Here is an 18,010-nt window from a genome sequence, read left to right as displayed (position 1 = left end):
GATGAAAACCTCACAGATGTTTGTGGGCTTTGACTGATCCGCACCTAGACAGCAGCCAGGAAACTTTTACCTGGCATCAGAAGCTACCAGGCAAACTGTGAGTTGGTTCTCAGCACATCTGAAAACCTATCCCGAATTCCTGTGCTTTAGGAGGGTCTGTGGGCATTGCTCTACACCTCTGCAGGAGGGATCAACAGGCCCGGTACCTGCTGTGGGACGCACAGAGGGTGGCAGCAGGCAGTGACAGCAGCCGACACGCAGGCCTTACCTCCTTAAAACATTCTTCCACTTTCTCAAACTCCATCACCAGCTCCAGCTCCTGGATGCGTTTGTTGGACAGCATCACCAGGCGGTGCACGCCCTCATCGACTCGATTATAAAACGCACCAGCGGCATCCAGCGAGTCCCTGGAAGGGGGACACAAGCGCGGTCAGGGGTTTTGCATCAGGTCTTTTCCCCCAGCACTTCATGCAAACACGACCTGGCTGAAGGCAGCGTTGAGTCGCCCTCCTGGCGGGACGAGTAATGGCCATCTCCATATGGAGAGCAGGAGGAAAATCACGCTGCTCCCCTCTCGCCATCCCCGTGATTCACCGCTCGGTGATCCCAGCGCAGACGACCTGGCGGGAGGGACGAGGGCACCTCCTGGCAGCCAGGTGCCTTGCGACACTCGGCTGTCCCGGTCACACCTTCAGGAAGGCCACCCGGCTGTTCATACGCACGGATTGTTGCATCGAAGGGCTTTCACGAAACACAGGCTGGGCAGTTTCAGTTTCTAGAAAAGCAGCTTTTAAATTTGATTTAAATAAGGAAATAAGCGAACACTAGGAAGGAAATCTCTTCCTGACACCCTGCTCGCTCTCAGGGCCTTTCACCAGCCAAACAAACTCACCAGGTGTGCAGGAAAGATCTGAAGACAAAGCAGAGCTGCCCGTCCTCCCCAGGACACTGCTCTGACCACAGCCCAGCAACACCAAGCAGCAGGCTCCTGGCCAGCCTGGCTGCACAGTGCACATAGACAGGGACAGAGGGATGGATGCAGGCACTCCTGGAGGCTGCAGCCAAGGACCGAGCACCTGCTTCAGCCCTGGTGAGGCGATGAACGTCAGCGAGTTCCTCCTGGGCACGTGGAGCGCCTCCAGCACAGCTCTGGGTGAGCTACAGCCAGGATCCAGGAGACAGGCAGACATTCAGGCTTATTCTGCGTGTCCCTGAGCTTCCCAGATTTCTCCTGCTTCTGCATTTCCCTTCCTCTTACCAGGAAGGACTCAGTGGGCACAAAGTCCTACAGCTTCCTTCAGCACTAAGCTCCTCCTGTACTCACCCTAAATCCACTTTCACATTACAATTGTCTTACAACTATCCGGCTTACGAGAGCACGGCTGTTTTCAGTCACATTATTAAAGTTATCCAAAGCACTTGTGAAACAGAGATAGCTAATAAAATTGGGAAAGCTTTGCTAATGGAAATTAATACGTGCCGTTCAGCATTCGGGGTTATTCCTGCCTTAGGCTGCAGGCACCTTGAACCAGTGAGACGCAGCTGAACTTAGTCACAGCCACCCCGCAGCTTTCAGCCAGTGCTCGCCACGAGGCAGCGCAGTGGCCTGGACGATCTCTGCAGAGCAGGAATCCACAAGATTTTTCCATTCAGAATTCCACCCGACGCGCAGCAGCCAACTTCCCAAACCTCAGGCTCTTAGCCTCTTTTGTTTTTCCTCTGCGAAATGCCATTAGACTGAATGAATTTCTCCAAAGCGCAGCCAAAAAAACAAATTGTTTCTGGACTAAGATCAGTGCTACTGCGGCGCGGAGGAGACAGGTTCTCTCCGGCGTGTCTGCAAGCTTCAGCGGAAAGCTACAAGCTGCTAGGCTGCTTCTGTGTTCCCCAAAACCACCCGTAAACAAACAGCGAGGATCTGAGCCTTCTGTTTTGCAATCTTTTCCTAAGGACAGACCCAGGAAACTTGCAGCAGCGGAGCCATAAGCGCTGTCTGAGCTGAGCTCTGGGAAGTTTGTTGACGAGATGGCGAGGTCCCATCAGCAGCAGCGACACGGCGAGGAGAGCTAATGAGAAACAGCTCGGGAGATCGCTGGGAGTTGTACTTGGCAGCTGCATTGATGCTAGGTCCCGGTTTCTGAAGAAGGCTCCAGCGAAACGCAGCATTGATTGCCAGACAGGCAGACACCCTTCGCTCTCGCTCCCAGGGGCCTGAAGCCCCTGCTGGCAGGAGGAAAGCAGCTCACCTACCGAATGCTCTCCCCCCGCTGGCACCTGCAACTTCAGGCTTCGCAGGCTGCTAAATGCAAGCACGGCGACACGAGATGTTTTTCCAGCCTTTCTCTGAGCTTCCAGAAAGATCTCTTTGGTGCTGGCGCTACTTTGGTGGCACTCGGCGACAAGCTGGATCGATCTGCTACTCTTCTGTAAGGGGAAAGGGTGTGCAAACAGCCCCCAACATAAATCCACGATGAAAACATGGATGGTTTTGGTATTTAAAGAGATATTGCAGGATGGCAACCCTACAATGTAGCTGAAGGACTGAAGCAACGCATCGCAGCCGCCTGTGCTCTCCTGGCCGCATGCACCTTCCTTGACACAACTGCAGAAACTACCCCAGATGGTTGGCAGCACCAGAAAGAGCCAGGCTCTGCAGGTGTCCCTGAGGCCAAGCCTTCCTTGGGTTTGCAGGAGGCTGCAGGGAAGAACCAAGTTATGGCTTCAAGGTCAGAAGCAAGGACTGAGCCCTCTGAAGCACCCAGTGCAACCCACATCCTGACAAATGTGACTGCACGTCCCAGACCTGCAGATACTCAGCCACCTGTTTGTTATTCCAGCAGATTCAGTAACATTAGCTCTGCTTTACTGATCCACAGACCTCTCAAACTCACATGAAGTCAGATTAAAGATGCACTTGGGTGCTTACACTATCATCAGGAACCAGACAGAGAATTCATCTCAGGTTAAGAGGGGTCGAAATGAGCTCATTTTCCCTTGCAAGTCAGGCTGTTCAGGGTATATATTGCTATCTAAAAGCCTTACCATTGTCATTTAAGTCATCTTGTTTTCCGAGAGTCCTTGCAGAAGGCTACTGATGCACCTGGAACACAATACAGCACCATGAAGCTGCCCCTTCCCTCTCTCCTGCCAGAGCTCTGCAGAGCAACCACACGCAAGACACCCAGAAAAAACCCTTCCAAAAGGCACCTCCAGCCTTGCACTGTTCCTCCTCCTCCTCCGCCAAGCTGCTCCAGCAGCCCAGCTCCTCCATCCTTCGTTGGCAGGTCTGGCGGCGCTGTTCTCCCACGTTGTGCCCCGCTCGGCAGGCAGTCATTAAATCCTCACCGTCTGGTTGTTGGTCTTCCGCTGCATCTCCAAGGTAACTCCATTCATACGCTGTCAGCTCTTGACAGCTCACTTTTAGCTGCCCGACAGGCTCTGCCTAACATCCATCTCGCACTCTTTCGCACAGAGGCGAGCACAACCCCTTCCCCATCGTACGCAGCAGGTATGCAAACCGAGGCACACAAAGAACTACAGCCGATGGGGAAGTTTGGGTTTTTTTGGATGCCCTTAAGCACTTCCAGCTCTTACCAAAAGTATCCTTCAGCACCACGCACGTCATCCCAGATCTCTGTCCATCTGTTTACCTACACCCATTTGCTGATAAACTTTCTAATTTCCTTCCTAAATCACTTCTGGAGCCCCAATAAACTCAACGATACCTTGCAACCAGGAGCTGCACAGCAAAATTATACCTTGCACACTCAGCTATTTCTTTTTTCAGACACAGTTTTTCCATTCCTGCCCTTCACTGCTTTCAAGGCAGCTTGGAGTGCTGATGCTTTCAAAAGCTTCAAACAAGCACTGAAAACGTGGTCGAAGGACCAAAAGCGGCTTCTATCCTGGCACACAAATGGAAACACAGGGATGTTCAGCACCTTGAAGATATTTTAATAGTGGCCTGAGCAGCTCTGAGGAAGAAAAGCAGCGAGTTGTTTGAAGTCAGTGGAAAGTCTTGTCTAAGCTTGGGTACGTTTGGATGCACTGCAGCCTCCCTGTACATGTGAGTGCGGTAATAGGAGTCTTTCGCTGCATTCTTCCATGCTCAAATCATCCAAAGTAATTTTGCAATAGTGCAGATTCAATATAATTTATAGCAAAAACGAGTAGCTTGATGTCAGTTTATGTTTCCCCAAATCCTGTTTTCATTGGGTAATTATCGTTTCAGTGGAAAAGACTCCAAACATCTTCAGTTTTCTGGAGGAGTGCCAAGCTGTTGTATAATGGCAGGGTAATTTTAAACCTATAATTTAGAAAGCCCATTTCTGTCTGAATCCATCCTTCACAAAAGCTATAGCCTTGGAGAGTTACACTTCAGTTTTCTAAGCAAAATACCTGGTTTGTTTACAGAAACACGAGGCCACAGAGGAGGCATCCAGCAGGCTTGCAAAAGCAGGTGCTGCAGGAGCCGTGCCTCCCAGCTGCAAGCAGAGATCACGGGGAGGGAAGCAGCAGACGCATCGCTGCTCTGCAGCTCTGCCCCTTGATAAATGACTCTGACCAAGAGAAGAACCAGCCTAGAGGGAGGGCTAAAAGCAGAATACATCCTCTGCCTAGCCTTGGTCAGTTTTAAAATGGTAGAAAGTTGGGGATGGAAGGAGCACAGACACTCTGCCTCCTGTTGGTGTGCTGGATGGTGGTTAGGTGGATTTCCTCAGATCAGATTTCCTCAGATCATATCCCTGATCTCTGTAATTTAGGAGAAGCACAGCCAGATGTTACACCATTACCTTCATCTAGTCTTCCTCTCCTGGTGCTGAACTTTCCTAGTGGATGTTTCCACAGGCTTTGGAAAAACAGGAATAGGATCTGGCAGCTAGGACATTTAAAGGACGACCTGCTCCAAGGACATCGCCCAGATCACCTGTGCTGATAGCTGGCCTACCAGTCATCGCGCATCCTGAACAACGCTTCAGGAAGAAATTCTTCCGGCTTCACAGGGAAAGTCTCGTGTGCCTGGGGGGTGTTTTGCAGCAACAGAAATGCATTAGAGATTTTCTTGGCCATTAATGCATCCTGGTAGCAACCTACCCGACTGCCGTATTCGTAATCATCCCATAAAATGAGGTCAACCTCAAAGGCAAATTCCTGCTCGTCAGCCTGAAAAGTTCGCAGGCAGCTGAGGTTAAAATTTGGACAAGCCATCATGAAGCTAATGCAGGTATCGCTAAATAAACTGTAATTATTGTCTGCAGCACCCAAATAGTCACGGTGGTTTTCGTTACCTAATTAAGGTATTTGAGCAGCTGGGCGCAGTGCTCAGAACCCCAAAGTGTCCTTAGAAGGGCAGGGCGGTCAAACCCCAAGCTCGGGGCTGCCTGCGGGATGCTTGCTGGTCGCGGTGGGAACAGAGGAACGCTGAGACCACAGCCCCAACCGAATCCCTCCTCGCCAGGCTCCCTGACCAGCACGTGCACGGGGAGCAACTCAACCAATTAATACAATGCACTGCAGCCCATAACCGCCGAGAGCTCTCTCTGGAGCACAGTTTGGTTAAACGTGTTTGCAGGAGAAATATCCTCTGGAGTCCCTCCAGAGCAATGGGATTGAGGCACACAGGTTAAATAGCCAGGTGTGGTCACCAACTGCTACCTCGGATTCTTTTCCCGGCCTGACTTGCATTTGGTTGCAATCAAACTGTGTTCAGACTGGTTGAGCATAAACCCCAGTATGATCGGTAAACCTGACCCAAAGAAACCCAACAAAAAGGCAACAAAGAGCCAACTTCCCGGGGCAGCTCACCCCGCAGTGGAGCCTGTGACAGGAGATGGCCACGCTCTTCTGGGACCACCAAGCTTCCAGCTGTGGTCTTCTACCAGCTGGAAACAACTCTTACCTCCAAACCTCACCCCATGTACATTGGTAATATTTACACTCAGTATCTGGGTCAGCTGTGCTCCTGGAGTTAGGACCTCAAGGGTTTCAAGATGCTCTGCTCAAATTTATGTACCCACTGCGAGCCACATCCTCCTTTCACACGCTCCCAGCCTTTACAACACAGGTCGTAGCAGTGGCTGTGCTATCAACTACCCCAGCAGCAGGAACAGCCACCCCAACTCAGCTGCACACACCACGGTGCTTGCGGGATGGGGTGGGCTGAGCCAGGAATTTCGGGCGGTCCAGCTGACATCCTATACTGGAAACTTTTTGCCATTTTTTCCGTCACATTTTTAAACAGATAAAAAAACCTCACAGCGTGTCGTTAATTAGCTAATGCCCTGGTGGCATGACAAAGATCACAAACAATAAGCAAAAAGGGAGTCTTCTGAGTAAAGTCCCACTGAATCCAGGAAGATTCAGGACATAATGTAGTAGAAAACGAACAGCAGAGCGGAAGACGAGAGGGATCCTCTCACGAAAAGCCTCAAAGAACAATGAAAACTTACCTGAGAAGAGCCCTGCAAGCACCACGAGAGGCTCCACACAGCACTTCGCACACCCAGAACGACAACGGCTCCACGCTCCTTTATGTGCAGAGCAACAAGGTTTGTTTAATGCGAGCGTAAGTGCTTTTTGCCAGGCTAAAAACCACCACGCAAACACAGGGAACAGGTTAGACTGTAAAGAAAATGAATACCAAGCAGCACGGCCTGTGTTTGGATAGAAATGTCGCCGAGCGCTCCTCCCTCTGCCTGACACAAACAAACCCGGCCATGGATGAGCGCTGCCACCCAGGCACCGCTGAGGGCCAAAGGTTTTGTGTTTGTCAGCATCTTCTGCGGCACCAGCAACAGCGCAGAGGCGTCTCGTGGCAGAGGGCTGCCAAACTCTGAGGCCAGGATTTCAGCGCGGGTTTTTCATCTCACTTCAAGGTGCACCCAGAGTTTATTTGAACCTGAAGATGAAGGTTTTCGGAGCAGGCTCCCAAAAGAAATATGCAAAATCTATTTACCATTGAAAGGCGCATCTCGCAGGGCACGGCAGGGGCGTGCACTGTGGAAAAGTGGTAGCATGAAAGGTCCCAAAGCTCCCAGGGTCAACTGTCTTGGAGCATCCGAGGAGCTGCTTCCCACAGGAGTCTTGCCCCACAGACACGAGCTCCTGCAGCACCATGCAGATGTCATTCAGAAGGGGAAGACCAGTGCAGAGGAGCAGGATGATCCTATTTGCAGCACAAGCTGTGGATGCACTCTGATACGGAGCATGAAGGAACATCTAAATCCTAATTTCAAAGGCCTCAGGTGGAGCAAAGACCTGATCACATCTCTTGGTTAGCTGATCCAGCTGGTCCTTACATCCTTCCAAACCTGGAAGGAAATCTCTCTGAAAATGCGTAAGATTTGGAGTTTCTATTCACTGATCTCTGTCTGCAAAATCATGCTGGGTGACAGGAACCACTGCAGGGCTTCTCCACCGCCCAGATGACGCAGGCCCGGCTCTGTCACCACTTAACTGGAATTGCTTCCCTGTCCCGAGCAGTGGAGGAGCAAACACAGGGCACTGAGACATGGCCACGTGGGGACAGCCAGGCCCAAGCAAGCTTCGCTCGAGGCAGCCCAGGATCCTCTGCAGGCAGGTTTAAGCACGGTGTTAGCTGCACGGGCAGCCTCTGCTGCTGTAATCAAGTCGGGTTTAGCATCAGGAACCTGGCAGCTGCTGCTCAGGAAGCCGGCTCCGCGCTGCCCATTACCTCTGCTCAGCCCAGGTCCCCACCCAGGGCTCCCATCCAGATCACCGAGCCACACTAAAAATAGCCAGCCGACAGAACCAGCTCTTGGCTCTCCCCACTCCACCCTCAGAGCAGAGGCTAACGACACTGCCTTCGCAAACAAAAGGAGGCTTCTCTCCTCCGTCTATTTATAAGCTGTTTATTCACAGCTTGCAAGCACAAATTCTTTTCAGATGAGAAGCTCGGGGGAAGAGATGATGATTTTTCTGGTTCCGTGCTGCACAGAGCCCAGCACCCAACCTGGCCATGCTTTCACCATCTGAGGTTTTCCTCTTTTTTTTTTTTTTTTTCAGCTCTCGCTACTATTCTTGTGGCCACCTTGCCCACCAGCAGGCAGGACATGATGCGATTCCACTCCTGGGCCATGCTAAGTGCAGGTTTGCCAGCAGAGCCATGCACCAGGCGGATTCTGGTTCGACTAGTGTAAGGCAGGCACCTTTACATTAATAAAAATTGTTTGTATTTCCTTTCCTCCACTTCTGACTCACGGCATATCGAGAGGACGAAAGGCAGCACTGGACACCTCACCTTGGCAGGCATTCCTAGCTCCTGGCCACACCAGGAGAGCAGCAATAATGAGAACAACAGTGGAAAACATCTGGCTGAAGACAGTGTAGAAGCTTCTGCCTCACTGCCCGGTCCCCAAGCTGACCCCTCGCCTTAGTAAGAGCTCCCACTGCTGCTGCCCAGCTTTTGGCAGCTTCCCAAGGCTTACGATGGAAGTGTCAGAGGAATCTTCAAAATCCACCCCAAAATAAGCGATGTGTTGGTACGCCTTCTACAGCTGGCGGGGTGAGTTGTCTCCAGGCCACAGGGCAGTTGATCGATACGTGAGATATCCCAAGGCCAGAGGCACACCTGCCAGCCAGCCCTACAAAACTTAAAGACTGAGTTCATTAAAGACTTCCTGTCCAAAAATAATAATAAAAAAACTATCTATTAACAGCACCGAAGCGGTGGATGTCTCCACGGCATTTGTCCACACTCACCAACAGGAACTTCGGCCAGCCTAATGGCTTGGCACTTCCATCCCCAGGAAGGCTGGCGCAGCAAAACCTGGAACCCTTTCAACTCCTGTGCTAACAGACCCGAAGAAGCTCTGAGCCTTCAGCACAGCAGCTGCTGTGCCACCAAATGTGCTGTGTTTAAACCCTGCCAGCTCCTCTAACAATAAATAAGTGGCAAAGCTGGCTTCAGCAGCCCACCTGCACCATTGGGTGCTGGAGCTACCAGGAGCTATCCTTACAGCACTGAAGGAGGCACCAGAAGGATTCAGGCTCACCGGTACCACACCCCCACCTCGGCCAGGTTCAGCCTGGTCTTCCTGGAGGTGGGACGGTGGCGAGATCCAAACAAAGACTGCTCGGAGTGCCTTTCCCTCTGTGGACCAGCAGCTGGTGAGCAAGGCTTGTCTTTTACAGCACTACTTGGTGAGAAAGAGCACGGGGCCTCCAGGTCAGCTCACACCGGGGACAGAGAGCAGTTACCAGCCACAGCCACCGCCCCGGTGCTGCAGCACCTCTCAGGTGACCCAAAGGCCAGGTCAGACCCGAGCAGCAGCAAGGTCCCAGTGCTCTGCGGCACCGAACACTCCAAAGGGCATCCTGGCTCTCCAGGAGGGCAGAGCAGGGAAAGATGCCAAAAGCAGCCCCAAGGGAGAAGTTGCATTACTGAAGAATGACTGCACAGAGCAGCCTGCTTGCTTGCCTATTTCAGGATGCTATTTCCAACCTGCAGTTAAGCATTATTTACGTGTTTTCCAACTGGTTTGTACCTCTCTGCTCTTACCACTTCAGGATTTTATTTTTTGCCACGCGAGGCTACAAGCTAGAAGGAAAGTCAGCCTTGAGAGTTGGCAGGACACATCCCCTACACAGCAGCAAGCAGATCTCTTGTTTCTTCAGTCCCATGGTGATGGTGTAGCTGGGCTTGTCTTTCCCCTCTGTGCCTCCTTCAGAAAAATCATGCTTTTTATTATTAACCCTCTATTTATTGTTGGCATATTTTAACTAGTTGAAGCTCTAAGACTGCAGAAAACTCCTGCTCCTAAAACTTTTGCCTCTACTTACATGCAATTCTTGCAGATTTTGTCCGTTACCTGCTCAGAGCTGGCCTCACAACTGCAGACTAAGAAGTCTGGGCTGTTGTGACTCTTTGCTTGATCAGGTTTTTGCAACACAAGGGGAAAAAAACACTAAAACAATGTGACGTGATTAACAAAAGCCATAAGGAGGCTCAGAAGGACAAAACCATTTTGCTTTTGTAAATACTTATATTTCAAGTGCCGGGAGGGGGGAGGAGGATTAAAGATTCAGCACTGATCAAAATTTTGCAACTCACAAGCTCAGAAAAGCGATAAACAGGCCCTGCTGAGCACACAGCCACAGCTGGTTCTGTTCCATTTTCACGTATCAGCACCCAAAGGCTCAGGGTGGACCCACATCCATCAGCACCCACTGCACGCTAGCTTAGGAGGCCAACTGCAGGGCTCTGTTACAACCCTGCTTTGATCCTGTTCGCTAAGGCAGCCAACCCAGGAGCCTTTACAGGGTAAGAAAGCCCAGAACCTCTAAATCTGCAAGGCAATTTGGACAGGAGGAGCTAAAGGTGCAATCTGTGGAGGATCTAGAAGTAGCAGTGCCTTATGCAGAGTTCTCTGGCCAAGCCGTGGAGCCTTTCTCCTCGTTGCCAAGGATCCTGGAGCAGCGAAGAGCGAACATCTTTAGCTCTCTGCCCTGAGCATCTGACTTACACAACAAGCAGGCATTTCCTTATTTAAAGCACCGCATGGAATTTAGGTTCTGCAACTGTTCCACAGCCTAAAATACGACTACCATTTTCCATCTGCATTCGGTTAAAGCTCCTCGGGCTGGACAGAGCCCCACGTATCCGACCTGCAGCATACACGCTCCATTCACACCGGTAGGCAACGAATACGACCTGAATTAAAGAGGGAAAATGCTACACTGCCTCGGCATGTGCTCAAACACTGCGCAATCAAAGCGCTGTGTGTGTGTGTCCCACCCCTGCCCTCGCTAAGGTAATCAAAGCAGTAAATTACCCTTAGGGGCTCTGTCAGCTCAGGTTTCAAAGTTGATCATTTCCCTGCACAAGAACACAGGTTTAGCTTGAAAACAAAACAAAACATAAAAAGCGAGCGTGTTCTCCCCATTCTCTGAAGACTCTAATTTTAATCAACTCGCAGCAGCTTTAAAGGGAGAGAAAAAAGGCGCACACAAACCACAACAACCTGCATTATGCGTGCTTCTCACACCACGTCAGAATAAAAAGGCTGCATTGTCCCAATTCTGCTCCAAACTGCATCAAGAGCACTCAAACATTTCAGCAAAAGAAGTCAGCCCTCGCGGCTTGCCAGAGCTGCTGGCAGGAGTCACAGCAGGCAGGGAAACGGAAGGGTGACACCGCTGGGCCCCTGGCTCCCCTCACACTCAGCCCCAAAATGCCAACCCCGGCCTCCCAGCGACAGGCAGCGACTCGCACCCTCATCCACTTGGATTTTCAGAGAGAAACCTTCTTTTCCCTACACTCTGGAGACACCCTGCAAGCTGCTTTCTTATCTTCCCTCTGTTCCCTTCTTTAAACCCCTCAGCTTGTGATGGCAACAGAGAATTTAATGAGGGCCAGGCTGCAGATGCACGGGGCCATCCCTCGCTGCCCAGCCGTGCGCTGTGCCCCCGCCGTACCCACGCAGCAGCACTTATCTCCCTCCCGCTGGGGCTGGAAGCTCCTGGGTGCAAGGGCTGCCCTGCTGTTTGCACAGCACATAGCACGGAGGCCTTCACACGCTGATAGGCTTCAGGTGTTTTAGCAGTACAAACAGGAGTTGTGCAACGCCCCGGGGATTTCAAACAGCTGGCCTCTCTCATTCCCCCCCGCTTCTCATACCAATTCTGCAAACGGGCAGAGAATATTTGCTGTGCAAACCGCACCAATGTGTGAAGAGATCAGCGCTTGCTGGAGCCAGAAAGCATTCCTCGCAGTCAAGGTCCTTGGAAATCCCCTTACATAAGGAGGGCCTTGGCAAATCGCACCCTGATAACGCCTCGGACCCAAAGGCTGATCACCGGCATCGTCAAGGCAGCCTTTGTGCTTCAGGGGTGCACAAAGCATCCGGCCCCCTCCTCGCTACGAGAGGTTTGGCTTGGAAAGAGAACTTAAACGACCGTCTAAATGAACCCAGCCAGGAAGGGATGAATTTTTAGCCTGAGGAAAGAGCAGCCAGGATAAGCATACAATTCATTATGCTCTTCGCTTTTGCTGTTTCCAGCAGAAGTCCTCACTACGCACAAAACCACACTGGCCTGCACCAAGGATGGGGCACGGCCAGGCTGCCCCTGCCTGCTCTCTGCTCACCTCCAGCTCCTCCTCTCCCACCCCGCTGGGGCTCACCTGTAGTCGCGGGTGAGGGTGACACAAGATTCCTCCTTCCTCAGCCTGGCCAGGAGCGCTCCACCCTCCAGCTGCAGCCGGACCAGCCGCGCATCTTCCAGAACGTTCTTCATCAGCTGCCTGTAATTCCTCAGTAGCACAGCCGCCTCCTGCAGGGATTGTAAGAGTGAGATGAGCGGTCACGGCAACGTATGGGCAATGAGGGAACAGGGAAAAAAAAAAACAACAGGGCACAGCCCAACCCAAACCACATCTCACCTTGTCCCACCCTAGGACAGAGGGAGCTTGGTTCCCAGGGCTGTTTCTCTCAAGCCTGCCAAGTCCTAAGTGATAAAGTGTTCCTTATGCCCTCAATACTTTGCCCACCAGGCTAAAATTGAAACCCAGCTCCTAACGTGCTCCATTTGCTGGGCACAGAATCATTATTTTCAGCCTCATGTTCCACTCACAGCTAGCTCCTGCTCTTCTTAGAGCCAGACCTGCACGGCACAAGCTGCGGGACAGGATGCACCCAAAGGGTTGGTGGATGCGCCCATGTACCCAGGAGGGCCCGGAGAGGCTTCCCAAAAAGGGATGACGTGTTTGCAACAACGCTGGCTTGGTCTCTGCGCCTTCCTCTTGCCCCCTTCCAAATTTCTCTTCTAGAGGCAGCAAAGCCAGAGCCACAGCACAGCCTTGGCCATGCGAGCTAACCCGAGGTGGCTGCTCAGTACTAGAGCCACCAAGGCAGTGGCAGCTGCAGAGCTGCACAGAACGCTCCACATCCACCCTGCCAACGTAAATCATCTTGCCTTGCCCCTAACCGACACAGTTAACTGCACCACTGAAGTTCGCTGGCAAACACAGCAGATTTCTCTGCCCCTTTTCTGAAACCAGCTTACAGCTCTCTCTGGTGTTTCTGTTGCCTGTTAATGTTATTTTTTCCTCTACAAAATACTCATCTCTTATGTCTCTTCCTCCTTTCCGCCCCCCTCCTCTGACGTCTCTCTACACAGCACGCAATCCAGCAGCAACGAGCACAACTCAAGAGGAGATCTCTTGGGTTGACACCGAGGGGTCAAAGAACCAGCTCCTCCACGCAGCAGCGTGTTCTGCATGCTTACCTCAGCTCTTTCTGGTAGTTTTCCAGATTCCACTTTGTGAATGGCTCCCTGGAGGAAGGCATAAGCCCCTTGGCATCCTTGTAGCAAGTGTTCCAGTTTCTACAAGAGGAAAGGACCAAGGCAGAGATCATTGTCTCACAGCTGATGAGAAAGCCACCTTCTCAGCTCGCAGAAGGTTAAAAGGACAGAAATCAAGACAGGATCAAACGTGTTAACCCAGGGGTTCAATTATACCCCTGGTGAAGCTGTATCATCAGCAAAAAGAAGCCCAGGAGCCATCACAGGCTTCAGATGCATCACTCTGTACCAAGTCCTCTGTACAGACCTTACAAACTCACCACGGCATGTCTGGGCCATGCTTTTAAAGAAAAGAAAATCAGTACAATTATGTCCCACATTCTTCTATGATTAGCATTTCTTGTAACTTTCCACTCAGATGAATCACTATGAGTGCAGTTTGGAGGAGCAAAACTTAGAACAAGTACAATTTCTATACTTTAAATCATTCCTCTTCATATTAAAAGTAGTGTAAATTAAAGGTTAGGAAACTGGAAAGCTTCCACAATTAGAGCACCTTAAACTAGTAGCCAATCTGAAGTCCCTCCTCTCTGAGGGAAAAAACCACCAACCACAATTTCACACACAGGGGAGGAGGCTACTTTTCTAAACAGTCACTGATAAAGACTCCCAAATGCCACCCTCTAGCCACTGTAATCAAGGAAGGGAGGAAGAGCTATTCAAAAAAATAAGGAAAAAAAAAAAAGAAAAAGCTGCGGTTTGAATCTTTCCTGAATTTAACTCCCTCTTTGGAGTGCTGGAACAGCCCCAGAGGGGACGGATTAGCAGGCAGGATGCAGGTGAGATCGCTGAGGCAGGAAATAAATCTGTTTGCCACACAGCTGCAGATCTAAAAGGGGTTGAGCATATGGGTCATTATCACGTGCAGTGCATTACACAAACAGGCAACCCAAACAGACCCATCCCTACACCAGCTCCCTTCGGTAACATTTTGCACAGTGAAACGTAAGGCACAGAAACAAGAGGGAGTCTGGTGTCATGCTCCTGCCTTCCAGAATTATCCTTTTGGCCAGGCTGAGCACCTCAGCTCTCAAGCTTTTCTCAACCCTGTCCAAAACCTGAATCCATGTCCTGCTGCAAAGCTTCCTTACTGCCAAACACACCTCCAATTCAAGCCTAGGCACCAAAATCAGGCTTCTGTGTTTCTGTTGCATCAGCATGGATTCAGTGCTTTTTAGATGCGAGTTTTTAAAAAAATGGGTTCTGAAACAAGTTGGAGAAGGTAAGTTAACATGTGGCACATGCTGAGCCTGATTGCCAAAGCTTTCCACCAGCAACACAACAGAGTTGTATCAGCGACACCACAACCTGCTCCGAATGCTGCGCCACGCAGCGCCCTGCGCAGCGAGCTCGGAATGGTTTGGAAGCAGAGGTGGCGGCTCTGTCATCCGGCGGGGCGAGCAAGTCAAACGCCAACGTGAAGACAGCCAATTTGTGCGCGGATTTACCGAGCTTTAATCCCGTCTCATCTCCGCGTGCCAAATCATGTCTCAGTACAGCTTGTAAAGATTCAACAAGCACACGAGCCGCAGGACTTACGCGCCCTCCGCAGCAAGGGCGCACGCGGGGCTGGTGCTGGCGCCACAGCTGCTACTTTTGCAGCCTCCTGGCAGTCTGCACACCCCCTGCTGCACGGCCAGCAACATCTGCAGCCCTGCCAAATATCATCAGCGCAGCCTTGGTGGCTGCAGCACCCTTTGCTGGGGCTCCCTCCCTTGCAGACTGCGTCTGGGTGCTGCAGTTTCAGCCCCTCTGTCCCTGAGGCTTAACCTGGGTCGCCTCAAATGTTTCCACAGGGAGGTCAAACAGGATCGTGGTGCCAAGGCACACTCACAGCAGCGAAACAGCGCACCCCAAGGCTGGATCTTCTCTGTCTTTTTACTTTAGATGTTTTCTAAACAGTTCAAATTTGATGACAACTTTGGTAAACAAGTGAACAAAGGAGGAAAGAGATGTTCCTGTAAGCATCTGAAATGATTATCGGGAGCTTCCAAGTTTGACTCCCACCTGGATGGCAGTTTTCCCCAGGTAGCTCGGTGTTGTCTGGAGAACCTGCCTGCAACCCAACAAGATCTAACCATTTTTTATTATTTTTGAGTTCTTGATGATTGGGTACTGACATCTCCTGAGATTAGCACAAGAAGCGTCTGCCCTTAAGCCTCAAAGTTTAAGTGAAGTGCCACAAACAACAAAGCAGGATGCTGATTCTTCTTTCCCTTCAAATATGGTCAAACCTGAATTAATGCACTGTCTTTTAATGCTTGTAGGCCTGGTTGTTGACAGGCTCCTCTCTTACCGTGCCATTCCTTCCCTCAGACACCACAGAACACATCCCACTTACCATGCGGAAGCTTAGCCAGTCCCGGTGGCAGTAAGGGAAGGTCCCATCCAGTTCCAGCGGCAGCTGGGAGCTGTCTATGTGCTTATGGAGGGATTTCATGGAGGTGAGAATCTCAAACTGCACAAGAATAGAAGAAATAAAAGCACATCGGCATTAGAGAAAAGGGCAGTGAGTGTTGGCACGGAGGAGGGGAAGGTTAACGAGAGACAGAGTTTTTTTTTCCTTTATTTATCTTGCATAGAAACAAGGCACACTGTGTGTATCTGGAATATGAAGGAAAAAAACATCAATTCAATCTTCGAGCAGTTTGCTGCGCAGCTTTGTGGGCGAACCCTGAGGGAACGCAGGCCACAACACGTTGTTTTACCAAGCAGAACATCTGTGATGGAAGTCTGGCAGCAGCCAGCCTTCGCTGGAGCCAATACCTCCAAGTCTAAGCAGAGCAACTCCCTCCCATGCTCGCACGCTGGGTTGTGATTTGCATTTGTTTGGAGAGCCTGAGAGGTTAAATCCAGCCCCCAGCTTCTCCATCTAGCTTCCTGGAAAACCTCTGAGGTCTCCCTCTCGGAGAGCAGACTCTGCCCTACCCTCAGCTCTCCAGGCACCACAGCAGCTCTTCGCTCCAAGTCTTTCCTAGATTTTGACACTGATAACTTGCCTTCTGCGAGCCTGTAGCACCTCACCAGAGCACGCTAGAGAAGCAGACAAGTGCTCCTGAAGGTATGTGGAAGCCAGCCCAGACACCAGGAGCTCAGGTGCAGACATTTAACCCCACACATACCCTGTGAAGTTTTCACCTCCTTATGAAATAGCGAGGATGCTTCCAATTCCTCCCCGTGTGACTTTATCAGCCTTTGCCGTTTCCTCCTACACACTTTGGAGCTGTTCAGTGCTTTTAAATAACACCTCCTGGAGTTCTGCCTGCATGCACACACCTGCACACCCCCTGTGCACTTCAAATTCTTTCACATGGGGGAAATGAGGAAGCGGACGAGGAGTGTTTACTGTTTGTTAGCCTTTCAGGGCAGCACACCACACGCAAACACGACGCTATTCCCAACGTTTTCATCCACAGGGAGGGCCTGGCTACTCCGAAACCTACAGGATTTTGTGGCAGACACGGAATTTCAGTCCAGTCCTGCAGCTCCTAACAGGCTTGGTGCAGAGGGAGATGACTAAGAAGCAGCCTGATGCTCTGCTCGCTCACCACAGACAATGAGAGGCTGAAAGCCTGCGTTTCGTGTACAGCTGCGGAACACCAAGGCAGGTTTCCTTCTAGTGGGGGTGTTTGGTGCTGCTGAGATCAGCCTCCCCCCTCCGTTAGCACCTTCTGTTCGTCTTCCCAAACCTTTTCAGCTGCAAAGGGAACCTGATACACACACACTTCTCCTCTTCCCCCTCCTGCAGAAGTCTCTCAGCAGCTACGAGGAGAGGGAATGTGAGCTAGGCAAAAGCCTGCGAAGCAACAAGCACCTTCACAGGATGGAGCCCCGGATTTAGCGGAATGGGATCTCCTCCTGACCAACTATTTTCTCCCTTGTTAACAGAAGAGCATGCAAATCATCTGCATTAGTGGTGCAGGACTCCTCCATGCCCCCAGCACACCCCCTGCGTCTCAAGGGCCCCAGCAGCCTGCCATAATTACGGCACACACGTCGGTGATGGACTCAACGATAAGCACAGCCTGACAGAGATATGTTCAGCTCGCATAAACTTTACAGCCCTATAAATACCACACCCGTAATAGACCACAACCATAAAAAAAAGAGAACTACAGAGATTTCATGTGAGAATAAACATGTGTGAGTGGACAGAGAACTCGCTGCCTGGAGTTAAACAGGAAATCAACGGCTCCCCAGCAAGCCCTGGACAAACGTTTCCATTACCTGTCCCGCTGCCGGCTTCTCCACCCGAAAAGTCAGATCTCTTTCAACCAGAAGCAGTACTCCATGAATACAGTGAGGATCCATGTCCTGAAAGAGAACAGAGTGCAAAACCATCACCTATCCATTCGGGATGCTAAAGAGAACATGCCGTATCAGTTTTGTACAAGAGATTGCAATTTATCCTTCAAAGGCATTGGGGAAGCCTGGAAGGCAGTCACCAGGAACAGGGGAGGCCATTCTGCAGAGCACCAGGGCTACGTCCTGAAGGTAGTTTGCTTCAGATCAACTAGTGATGCAATATTTAAGGAAGCAATGAAAGAGGTCAGGTCCTGGCTACACTAAAAAAATGCAGCCTTATACACCGGGACGTGTCGGGGGAGGAAAAAAAAATAACTAAAAGGAATTATGTGCAACGTCCAAGTTTTTTCTTGATAATTTCCCTGGTCGTTTCTCCTAACCG

At 50.9% G+C, this 18,010-nt stretch overlaps 1 protein-coding gene across 5 annotated transcripts in view; it reads right to left on the bottom strand.

Moving 5' to 3' along the window:
- PLEKHG4 (pleckstrin homology and RhoGEF domain containing G4) overlaps positions 1–18,010 on the bottom strand; it is a 78,193-nt gene that overhangs the window by 25,129 nt on the left and 35,054 nt on the right. For all 5 annotated transcript variants that reach the window (XM_032195393.1, XM_032195395.1, XM_032195396.1 and 2 more), the window contains exons 7-11: positions 17,551–17,637; positions 15,665–15,781; positions 13,246–13,344; positions 12,143–12,291; positions 269–407 (exon numbers count right to left, since the gene is read on the bottom strand). In XM_032195393.1, the coding sequence (XP_032051284.1) occupies positions 269–407; positions 12,143–12,291; positions 13,246–13,344; positions 15,665–15,781; positions 17,551–17,637 (591 nt within the window). The remainder of the gene's footprint in view (positions 1–268; positions 408–12,142; positions 12,292–13,245; positions 13,345–15,664; positions 15,782–17,550; positions 17,638–18,010) is intronic.

This window comes from Aythya fuligula, chromosome 12 (genome assembly GCF_009819795.1).
Source record: "Aythya fuligula isolate bAytFul2 chromosome 12, bAytFul2.pri, whole genome shotgun sequence".
NCBI classification, from domain to species: domain Eukaryota; kingdom Metazoa; phylum Chordata; class Aves; order Anseriformes; family Anatidae; genus Aythya; species Aythya fuligula.
This window is presented reverse-complemented; position numbering and strand designations above follow the sequence as displayed.